We start from the raw sequence: 12731 nt of genomic DNA on the forward strand, positions 1-12731 counted from the left end.
GATGACCTCAGAAGTTAAGTCCCATAGTGCTCAGAGCCATTTTTTTTCTACGTTTGCTATGGCATCCGAGGGCCGTGTCCTCTGCATCCATTCCTCCTCCACTATACGCACAATGGAGACGACCTAATACTGGTCTTCGAAAAGTGCGTCTTAAATAAAGCGTGGTTAAAGCCTTACAGTCTGATTTAAATGACTTTGAATTTGACGTTTAAGGTTCAATGTTTCGGCGTTGCCACAGTAGGTACTAGCTGCAAACAGCCACCAGAGTGCTCCGTTCTATGCAGCAATAGAAAATAGCTTTCAGCATCACATAAACAAACGCGTGGTATCCAACTAAACATGCTAAAGCTGTGTTCATAGTTTTAAGTAGAACTAGAGCTATGTTATTTTTTGAAACAGGTAATATGTTCTCTGCCAAAAATTTCTCACGGCATATCTCTAATACAACTGAACTCACTGAAACAATATCTTTTGTGTTAATTACCAAGCTACTCCGCTCGACAATCGATCTTTCGAAAGTGGTTGGAAAAGTATTATAACGTATTTTGGTTATATATATATATATATATATATATATATATATATATATATATATATATATATATATGTATATATAGCTTAGTCTCTGCATCCTACAAAAGTCACTAAACAATCTCTGGTGTTCACATATAGTACAGGTCTCACTAGTGTCTGAGAGCGTGTCAAAATCTATTCTCAGTGTTAATTGGGGCTGATGTTTCGTTTTTTCTTAAAATATGCAAATTTTTCGCTTTCGGAAATGTTTCCTACTTGCAAACTGGCAGGCACAGTATTTGGAGCAACAGAAGTGGCAACGCAGTGGGAGCTGACAATGCCATAAAACTCCCATTGGGGAATTTCTGACGGGAGCAGTCAAAGGCCAAATACTTTAAATCTGACCATACCAGCAAGGTTGGAATTTTCCCTCTGTATCTAGTATTGCTCGAGTTTCCTGATAACACAGCCGGAGGCTGTTTATCTGTACAGCACATGTAGCCCATGACAAAGGCCCTGTCTAATGAGGGACTCCACATTGCGGTGCCTATTTTTTCGGGTGAAAACTAACCGTTAACAGTTTTAAAATGAAAATAATAACACTGTTCAGGATTGTGTGTACAATATTCTACAGTGTTTTTCAAACATTAGGAACAATATCCAACGTAGAAACGCCTGTAATTTCGAACGTTTCGAGAATACTTTCGCCGTAATCACATTTCATGAAACCATAGTTTATGTATTACACGCTTGCACAGGAGTTTTATTTTGTTGCTCCCTTCCACTGTGATCAACTGCGAAGTATTACGAAATTGCACCCAATGTTATCGATAGTGATTACATGCCCTAAGCTGCGGCAGAATTTACCTTGAAGGTGATGAAAATATGAATTTTTTACTGGACATTATGATGATTTGAAGTTTGTTTTGTGCGAATATGAAGGAGTTTGAGAGAAAATGCATATGTGAAGTTTCGTAATGTCACTTTTAATGGCAGCTTGCAGAGTGAGGTATGGTCCCCTTTTGCTCCCTGACTTCTCTTGTTATGATATTTGAATTCATAAGGCTAGAGACATTTTTCCGTTGCTCAGAGTTATCAGATGTTGGGTACACTGTTCCTTGCCTAGCATTCCAATAGCAGTAACGTAACACGTGCGTTTTTGTTTCTGAGCAAAGAAATATTGAGATCGACAAATGAGTTGGTCCCTAGGCGCGTGTGTTTTGTGTTGTGTGACCTTCGATTCATAGCTAGTAAATTTTTCTCTACGTTTCCATGTATCCATGGCTTTGCATTCCACACTCAGAGTAACTTAATGTGTGTTTCGTTCCTCGCTTCCTGCGTACTTTGTCTCCAGGTAGAACCACCTCTGGCGGTCCACCAAGCACTGCAGCACTAGCCATAGCATCCGCTCGCTGCCTTCCAAGGCGCAGTCGGAGTGTGTTGTCTGTAGTCATTAGACTACAGTTGTGGCGTCAAGTTATAAGTGGAAGTGGAGGTCACATAGCGGGAACACAGCGTGAAGCTTACTTACTGCTGGAAAAAAATCAGTATACCTGGATAGACGACGTCGATTTTGATCCGATGGTGGCGTATGCCACCCGGAGGATAGTAAGTGTACTGATAATGGTTTCAGCGTCGTCCGATAACTCGTAGAGCTACCAAAGCGCCACTGTGTCTACCTTTTATTAGAGAATGCTCACAGCCAAAAAGCTCAGTGTGATCCAACGTGAGAAGCAAGCAGGCAACCATGCCATGGACTTCCTACAGCCAACTGAGCCTGTTTGAAAGATGTGCCCTTCCGAGTGACAGAATCGTCCTTTCGGAGAACTGCCACATAACTTTGAGGTGCTGTGTCGGTTGTGCAACCACGCTAGTATCACGTGTCAAGTTAACATTCTCTCAACTGTAGACGAGATTATGGACGTCCACGCAGCACAGCCGCCCGCCACGATAGTCATATTGTACGGGCACCAGTGGTACATCGTACAGCTACCACAGCACAGATAAGAGGGCTTATGGGCCCACGCATGTCAACACGAACTGTTGAGAACCGGTAATTAATAGTGGGCCAGTGGGGCTACGGGCACGCACGTGTGTAGCCCGTCTTCCACTTACGCCACATCATGGACGTATCACGGATCGATTTGTGCCGTCAGAGTATCACTTATAATGGTGCGCGTGGTCTACAGCAATGAAGAGTGGATTCGTCCAAGACACACTGGCCCACCCCGAGACTTTGTGGTCCGGGGTGCGATAAGCTACAATTCTCGTTCACCTTTGGTGTTTCTGGAGGAGACGATAACCAGCACTCGGTGCATGCATAATGTTGTTAGACACGTTCTCTTGTCGTTCTTGCAACAAGTAGGTGATGCGTTGTTTCAACAGGATAATCCTCGCCCACACACTGTCAGCAAAATGCAACGTGCTCTGAGCCGACATCTGTGGCCGAGCGTTTCTAGCAACACCAGCTAGACTACAGGCGTGCGCGCACACTTGTGACGTCACATACTGATGGCCGGGTCTGTATCGGAACGCTCCTGTTAGGCACTCTGCAGCTATACGAACTTTACAAGTTTCAGAGCTGAGACCGCATAGCGATTCTCGTGCTTTCCTCTTCATGTCCTTGTAATGAAAGTATGGAAATTTATATAATTGCGTAAAGTAACTGAACAAAACTGCCCTATGTTATTTCAAGATGTAAAATTATTTTGACGATTTGTCTTAAATACGTGTTTCTAGGCTTGAATACAAACTGTACTTCTAAATTTTGTCTTTTACCTCAAGAGCTATGCTTTCTTGCAGTAAAAAATCGGCAATATGCAACAACAAGCAGACGTTTCCGGTTTTAAATAAAGCAACTGGAGCTCCTACAGAATTTCAGAATTTGTTTCCTTCGTTATTTTCGTAAATTTTCCTCTCCACTTCAAAATTTCCTGACCTCACACGAAACTCAAATCATTCGACGAAATGGGGCTCCTCCTGACATAATGTTTAAAAAATAAAAAAAAAAAAAAACGAAAAAATATTTTATTTCCCTGTTTCTCCAGAACTTTAGAACCTTAAACATGAAAAGATTGTTTCTTCTATATCCTTGATTAAATTCGTGTCACAGAGTGCTGTTAAGTTAATCATAATGCACTTCCCATGAAATTCTGCTTTCTATACTGCTTAATCTGTCGAACACTGAATTCATTAAAGCAATTGTCTAAGGTAGTTTACTCAAATTGAAATTATTTCCGAATAGTTGTATATGTAACACTGAACAAAATCATTCTATAGCTCTTCCAAATAAAATTACTGGAAACACAATAATCTGGTAGGAATGATAAGGAATACTAAACATTTTCGAGTCACACTAATTAATATAACTATTCTGTGTGACAATAGTTGCAAATATGAGAGACATTTCATAGCCAGCTTCGTATTAACCTCGCAGCAATGGTCCAGAATTAAGAAACAAATGATACCGGTACATGATACATAACTGCTTTTAAAAACAATTGGCAAATGTGGTGCAATGGAAACAAATAACAAGCTACAATTTTTTTCTTTTTTACTTACCCTTGAATGATACGTAGACACAAATTCCTGTCAGGGAATAGCTGCAATCCAGCGATTTCTCAACTTCACACATTTGGGAAATCTAAACATGTGCACTTTCATGCCTCTTTGGGAATTATAATTTCCCTGGCAAAAGGGAACGCAGCACTTGTATCCCATACTTCGCAGAACTGTAGGCGAATACTGTATGAAATATATATCACTTTCACGTGTCACTCACTTTCAACACAACATACACGCCAACAGGACTGCCGACTGAAGATAAGATGGCCAACAGTTTGTGACGTCACGTGCCAATATGGCCGCTGTGCGTACGCCTTGTATCTAGAAGGCTTTGGTTCTAGGTGCTTTAGTACTCACCCGCGCTGCTGCTACGGTGGCAAGTTCGAATCCTGCCTCGGGCGTGGATGTGTGTGATGTCCTTAGATTAATTAGGTTTAAGTAGTTCTACGTTCTAGGGGACTGATGACCTCAGAAGTTAAGTCCCATAGTGGTCAGAGCCATTTGAACCATCAAAGTGCTCTGAAAGATGTGCAGCAACTTCCCTGGCCAACACGGTCTCCAGACTTTTCTCCAGTCGAGAGCGTGTGGGATGTGGTGGATGAGAAGGGACTCTTGGCAGTCATCAACCAGCAACTCTTACAGATCTACCTGAACAGGTCGAGCAGACGTGGCATAACGTATCGTAGAGCAGTATCTGCTAGCTGTACGATCGATTGGGTGTTAGAGTCAGCGCTTTCGTTGCCACCCTTGGAGGCTACACCACGTACTAATATGTCAGCTTCGGAATGGATCGATACCTGGTATCTCAGAAAATCATTTCATGTACTTCCTGTTGCAACAATAAATCTTGAGTGAATTGGAAACCTTTAACCTGGTGTACTTTGTTTTTCTGGCAGTGTTCATTCAAGCATGGGATCCACATGAAGACTATCCAACATGGAACGCAAACTGAGGATGTCCCAGAGTTATAACAGACATCGGCAACAATGCAGGAATGCATGCTGAAATGGTTCAAATGGCTCTGAGCACTATGGGACTTAACATCTGAGGTCATCAGTCCCCTATAACTTAGAACTAATTAAACCTAACTATCCTAAGGACATCACACACATCCATGCCCACGGCAGGATTCGAACCTGCGACCGTAGCGGTCGCGCGGTTCCAGACTGAGGCGTCTAGAACCGCTCGGCCACCTTGGCCGGCGAATGCATGCTGACATGCATCCTGAATGAAAAGTCTAGGAATTCATCAAGGAAGTAACACGCTATAAATTTTCAAAGAAATGGACCGGTACTGCACCGTGAAGTCTGATTTGGAGGCAGATGATCTCTACAAGAAGGATAAACAGATGTCCAGAGGCGAGAAGCGAAGTATGGAGACAAAAAGAGTGAGGATATAAGAGAAACGTATTAACTCTTTGGAGTCGGCCTCGAGTTGCTCTCGGGGACTGGCAGGTAGCCGTGGACGTCGTATCTCCCGATCTACGTTTCACACAATGATAATAATTTTGCAGTTACGTTCAGTGGCGTATGTGAATACTGCCTGCAAAATGTGTTGCGCATAGAGATGGTAATAAAGAAGCAGTAAATTTTTAACTGTCGTGTTTGTGAGACTTTAGCTTCGTTTCGAAAGCTTTAAAAACACTGTAAGTACAATAATACTATAAACACAATTTCCAAGAAGTTTTGTTTTTCTAGACTGATGTACCTTTCCTCTGAAAAAATTTACACCAGGGCAATGAAATTCTAAGTCAGTTGTCTTAGTACACGCGCATGAAGCGACATATTTTAGGTTTATAGCTATATTATGGTGGACGGCGTGACCTTTCTTATGTTATGAATTTGCCCGAAAGAAAGGGTCGTTATAAAAATATTTTTTAAAACTACAATCGTAATGTTACTCTGAAAAAACAGTTAGTTTGCAAATGGTGCAAGTGTATGCGAAAAAATTTCAGTGTTCTACTGTTAACGCTTCCTGAGAAAAGGTGCATTGGAAACGATAAATTTAACATAGTGGCGATACATGGTATCCTCTGTTCTTAAGAAAAATAATCTGTCGCGCACAACCCGTGACCGGACAACATGCCTGACTATAAGCAGAGTACAGCCTTTCCTCCCCGTGGTACTAGGAGTGTGATGATGGTGAAACAATTGCCCCGGTCACCTTTTTACCCCATGTAAAAGTCCCCAGTACTTATCTGACAGCCTGCTGAGTGGGCCTGCCGTGCTGGAGATCTGAAACGAGAAAAATACCCGTACCTATTTACAACTGAATCTGTGACCTCCAGGGCCGGAGTCGAGTGTTCTGTCCTTTTTTTTTATTATTGTAAAGACCATGCTAACTAGGTAAAAGAAAGCCTCCAGCAACTGACGATGTAGATTGTCCAGGTCGTCTTCTCGTATGTGTACACAAGTTGAGATCAATCTTGAATGGTGGACTATCGTCATCTATCTCTTCTGTTACCTGGAACACGCCAGCCAACCGAAAGGTCCCTGAACAACAAACCTAGATATGAAACTTCCTGGCAGATTAAAACTGTGTGCCCGACCGAGAGTCGAACTCGGTACCTTTGCCTTTCGCGGGCAAGTGCTCTACCATCTGAGCTACCGAAGCACGACTCACGCCCGGTACTCACAGCTTTACTTCTGCCAGTATCTCGTCTCCTACCTTCCAAACTTAGATAGTTGAGTAGTTGGCAAAGCAGTGCCGGTATTTCACAGGCATTATAAGTCCATCAGTTTGTCTATTAGAAAGGACCAATAACCTAACACTTCTTTAACACTGTCGCAGAAGAAATAGTACAGCGTCAGTTCATTAATCCAACTGACTGCATTTGGTTTGGCTGTTTGGCAAGTAGGTGGCATTCTGGTGGAATAGAGCGTCAGACAGAATCGATGAGGGTGGCCATCGTAAGAGTAGGGCCAACACTACATGTGAGAGTAGCCAACATGCAGCCGCCGTGCCAGATGTCAGGCGATGTGCGTCAGAATCAATTACTGCTCAACGGGGACTCAAACGCGCCTCGACCAAATGAATGGAGTGCAATCGTTGGCGATTAGAGAATTTGTTACTCTTTATCACGCACCACGGAGGCCGCACGTCCACGGGCAGAAAGAGTAGATGGATCGCACACCATACCGTCTTCCATCGGACGACAGGATGGCGTCGTTCGATTACGTTGGTGTGGTGTTGTCTCTGTAATTGGCGATAATAGTCCTCCGCCATGGGCAATCGTGTAGAAGGCACACCATCCAGCAGTAAGTATAGTCAACAAAGAAAGTCCTAACGCGACTGAGTGGCGGCGAAATATGACCGACACGAACTGTTGGGTTCAGTAATTGTGGTGCCGCTTCGTCGATTATCGTGCCTGTCCGGTTGACTTGCTCAGAGCGCTATAGTCGGCTCATCGCTCCAAGAAACAGCGCCCGCGCTGTGTTCTTGGGATTGATCAAACCTACGTCATCTTCATTTGGGGGAATGTCAAAGCATCGTTACGAGTTTTAAAAACGAGGTCAGCTCTCATGAAATATCCAGATGCAGCTTGTAAGTTTGTAGTAATCGTAATGGTACCCGCTCGACCACCACCCACGTTGTTAACAAAGCTCGCTTAAAACTCATTTGTCAACGTAGGTCGTTCAACTAAACAGCTGGACAACCAGAATGCTCCCAACTTCTGAAGCTATTCGTTTGAATGGAAGTCAGTGGTAATATAGATCATTTACAAGGAAACATCGCCAACTTAATCAGATATAATACGGAAGAAAGAAAAATTCTTGTTAGATATCGGTCCCAACAATCAATTTCGCGCGAAGATTTGGGTCATAATTGTGATAGTATGCAGTTACGAGCTTATGGAAGTATAGCTTTCAAACTTCGGCGCGCACCGGTTGTCTGTTACTCTCTCCGCCCTACTACAGCGGCCTAATGCCCGAGCGCTAATTACTGTACAGACGAGTGACAATCAGAACCCTCCTATTCGCGGGATATTGAAGGCGAGTGAAGAGGATGAGGATGTGGGCATGTCCGCCCAACGTGCGTTGAAAGCTTGTTCGAGAACACGTTATTCTACGCGAAGAATAGTTACTTAGTTAATTACATGTTTCGTAGAGCAATTGAACGATTATTTTATCGAAATGATGTGGAACGAATATTACGAGGATCTAATGTGTCAATCTCACTCGCATAAACGTTCAATGCTATTTTTAAAATATTCGCGTACTAGTATTCTGTAGCTACACAGCGCAACAGAATTAACCGATAACTTTTTCGAAACCTCGCAATTGTCTCCCACAGCGACACCTAAGTTTGAATTTTGCTCAAACGTGTGCCTACAACCTTCGTCTGTGCAATAGTGTGGCGCCTTTCGACATCACCATCGGGCTCGACGACGCTTAAGCACCATGGAGTTGGGTGTCGATACATCCGGAAAAAAGGCCAGAGCTCAGAAGTTCATGTGACGTGTAACGTGCGTTAGTGATGTCCCATCGGCACCAAATTTCACCACAATTCTGCCCAATGCCACCGTGGATGTGTCACACGATCGAAAGGTCGTCTCAGCCCCCTCTTACCCTTATTTTACCCCTTCGTTTGACGGTTCTGCGATGGAGGTGAGAACCGCGACTCCCAGCATTGACGTCACGCTGAACGCATCTCCGATCATAATCGCACGAAGAGTCCTCAGAGGGTGGCATAAAGAGTGTCGATGAAACCACACCTTCCACTGAGACGTTGATTCCCACACAGTTGACAGTGCGATGCGATGAGCAACAGGTTGACGTACTTGACAACTATAGACGCCGCTGCCACTTCCTAGGCGTTTCAACCCTACTCTAAGGACAACCTGGGGCTGCAACTGCATTGAACGTAATCCCTTCGAACGATTGTGTGACAGCAATTTTTGCTCTGGCTGGTACCTCTACACACCGTTCAAAACAATTGGACGAAATATGAACGTGATCCAAAGCACCAGGGAGGTTTTTCAGCGCTTCTGTTCGCCTCCTCCTGTGGCGTGATCACGAGGGGGGGGGGGCGAGGGAGGGGGGGAGGGGGAGGAGGGAGTGCTACATTGTCATGTGCGTGAATAAAACAGCAAAGAGCCCCTCAAAGACCTTCGAGTTTGGCAATAACCTCAGTGGCACCAGCTTCCATTTATTGAGAATTTTAAGAATGTGCCTTAGTAGTGCCTTAGTAGTAGTGCTATACGCCTGTAGGTACGCAACCACTTGGTACACCAACAGTACCAGTTGCCTTCCTTCAGGCACTTATCACTACTTCGAGGTTTTTCTCTGTAAAGGCAAGTCTTCACACACATACACTCATCCACTTAGTCAGTCAGTCACTCACTCACGTATATACATGCGTACATAGTGCTTCACAAAATGTTTTTCCTCGTTTGTTTTCTACATATTTATTTATTGTTTAACATTTAGAATTAAGTTACTATCGCACTCGCAAAAATGATATTTAATCTGTGTGCCTCTTTGTGTGTGTGGTGTGCATACTGTAAGACCTTCAGTACACACACCATCAGATTATTTCACTTGTCACTCTAACGAAGTAGGCGAGTGTCAGCAACATGTCTCGTGGTCTTATTGTGGCGTGTTTATCTTCTGCCATTAGGTCAGATGATAGAAATGCCACTTGTACGCCTAGAGTAGCAGATTGACGGTGACCAACTTTAAACAGAACTTGATTAATTTTCTCACACATTTATTAAAATAATAAAAAGCTTAGACATTATGTAACTTGATTCTGGATGCTGTTTACAATTGACAATCTGAAGTTCCTTTGGTCTCGATACGTTAATCTTATTCCCACATATCTCTGATACTTGACAAAGTGTCTATACATTTTTCATGGCTATGTACAAGAATATGATAATCTTATTAGGCGCAGACTGAAACTTGACTATAGACTGGTACAGACTAATGTAGACTGGTACAGACTGGTGCAGACAAATGCAGACTGACTAATTGGAGGTCTGTACACTCGTTATAATACCTTGCGCATCCAGGTATCACTGCGCGAGTGTGATCCGTGAGGAGAAAAGGTTCTACGTTAGCAACAATCTCATTGGCTGCGTTACATATTAATACGCGGATCGGCGGAAGCAGAATTTGGTCCGTCTCTAAGGCAGCGCCATCTCGTAGTGCGGAGACGGACGAGCGCTGCGTCCTCGCTGTTGTGCTTAGCGGGGTGCGCTCTAGGGGGGAAGTTGTGTACACGCTGACTACACGGAACTATGTACACAACAGTGTGTAATATCTTTTGCAGTGATGTTTACCAGTCCTGCAACCCCTTCAACAACTACAGCCAACTAAAGTCTGATGATGGTGATGCAAGCCGATAACCACTTAAAGACATAAAGTACTACTGTAGAGCTCACACAATTTTGAATTTTTCGTTTATAATTATTATCAGTTTGAAACTACTAAAGATTAATTTTTCACAAGCCGTGACATTGTCGCGAATAAAACGGTGACCCGTATATAGAATAAATTTCCTTTAATTTACATCTTTGGTCACAAACTTTTTGTTCACAGATTATCTCGGTACTGATTTGCTGCTTCACGTTACAGAGCCTTTTGACTCTGTCGTAGCCCAGGCATGGCACTAGTCTCACAAAGTAGAGCAGCAAATCAGTACCAAGGTAATCGGTGAACAAAACGTTTGTGACCATAGACGTAAATTAAAGGAAATTTGTTCTATAAACGGGTCACTATATTCGCTATAGTGTCGCAGCTTGCAATAGGTTTTGTGTTTTCGTTCTTATGAATCTCAAGACCAGATATAGATCCTGAGGACATGGCTTAGTTTAACTTCATTCCTTGCAATACGTTTTAAACCTACAGTACTGTGATCATATTTGATATTTCTGCCAAAATGTATGTTAGTGTAGAACATTGTGTAAAAGTACGAACCTTACGAAACGGTAAGCAAGGTCGGCGCACTCACCTTATTAGCGTCGAAAGACTGCACGGCTGCTCTGTCGCATCCAGCGGCACTGCTGCCACCAACCAAGAGGACTATGCCGACCGCCACCAGCAGCAGCATCGTCGACCCTGAGGATCGCATGGCGCCGATGAACTTGTTGCTTCCTCCTGTGGCAGTATGAGTCAATATAAAGATGGCGCCCGGTACACAGTGTAACGACACATCACTCTGCCACAAAAAGGAAAAAAATATCAGTTCTTTGTGTAAACAGTGCAACAAGCGAGTAATGAAAGGTATCTTATGCGTAAAGTGCAAATTCTGGCTGCACGAATAGTGCGCAAAAGTAAGTCTAAAACTCATAAACGACGATTCTCCGTGGACGTGCCCAGTATGTTTACAAAGTGAAACAACTTACCTAGAAAATACGATCAAATCAAAGGACGAAATAATCAGACTGCTGCAAAGTGATATTAAATCGCTTAGAAGTGAAATTGTGTCTCTTAAGGAAGTAAACGCGAAGTTACAAAGTGATTTGGCACCCTGTATTTGTGGGAATCCAGTACCAAACACGGAAAAAAACTGTGAAAATTCTAGTGTGCAATCTACGAATCCTGTACCTAGTGTGGAAAGGAACAGTGAAAATTATTATGGGCAAAATACAATCGAAAAAGACACAGCGTTTTTAAACTGTTGAAAATCTGTAAGTAAATACAGTTGGAAAACAGTGACATATAATAAAAGGGTCAAACGTGAAATTGCCTCACAAAAGCAGAGTAACGAAAAGGAGTTCTTTGTTATTGGCGATTCTATATTAAAAAATATAGTTTCACCAAACTGTGAAATAGATGTTCGCCCTGGTATCCGACCTCATCAGCTCAACAAACATTTTTCTCTTAAGTGCAAAACAGTCTACAATTAAAAATGGAAACGATCCAAAGACCAATTACAAAGGTGTTTTTATTCATTCTGGGACGAATTAAATACGAAGCAGCAGTGAGGGAGAAATTGTAAGTGAGACGAGAAACATCATTCTTTCGGCCAAAGCATTGTACGCAAACTCAAGACTGGTTATAAGTGGAATTTTGCACAGAAGGTCAGTAAGCAGTTCTTATATAAGCAACATAAACAGTGCTATCAGGGAACAGTGCGACGAACTCGGGACAATATTCATTGACCCCAACAAATTTTTAAGTGACAAATGCCTGCCAAAGGATGGCGTGCATTTAAACAGACTAGGCTCAATGAATTTCAGTAAAATGGTTACAGACATCTGTAAAACCATCAGTAACAAGGGAAACTGATACCGTGTGGAGGGGGTGAAAATTCAAAAGTGAAAATTGAAAATAAAAAATATCTTCCAGGCAGAAATTCCAATATAAATATAAGTACTAAGCATAGTAAGTTTCAGAACTCGTGTTTAACTCCAAACCTGAAGGTATTTCATCAAAATGTACAATCCCTATCCAACAAAGTAAACAAATTTCAAATTTTGTTGGAAAGTGACAAGAAAAACACCTCGGTGTTATGTTTTACTGAACATTGGCTTGACAAAGAGAAACTTCATATGCTATGCATTCCAAATTTTGTATTGGGTAGTTATTTTTGTGTCGTAAATTGTATAAACATGGTGGTAGTTGCATTTATGTTAAAAATAGCATAAATTTTAAATGTATGCCGTATGTAGAAAAATTATCCATAGAGAAAGATATTGAGGTAAATGG

The 12731-nt window shown here is 42.5% G+C and overlaps 1 protein-coding gene across 1 annotated transcript in view; it reads right to left on the reverse strand.

The window, feature by feature from the left end:
- Positions 1-11151, reverse strand: part of LOC126198795 (uncharacterized) — a 101183-nt gene extending 90032 nt beyond the window's left edge. The window contains exon 1 of the mRNA XM_049935401.1: positions 11032-11151. Within this exon, the coding sequence (XP_049791358.1) occupies positions 11032-11151 (120 nt within the window). The remainder of the gene's footprint in view (positions 1-11031) is intronic.
- Positions 11152-12731: the final 1580 nt, after the last annotated feature.

Source organism: Schistocerca nitens, chromosome 1, assembly GCF_023898315.1.
Source record: "Schistocerca nitens isolate TAMUIC-IGC-003100 chromosome 1, iqSchNite1.1, whole genome shotgun sequence".
NCBI classification, from domain to species: Eukaryota; Metazoa; Arthropoda; class Insecta; order Orthoptera; family Acrididae; genus Schistocerca; species Schistocerca nitens.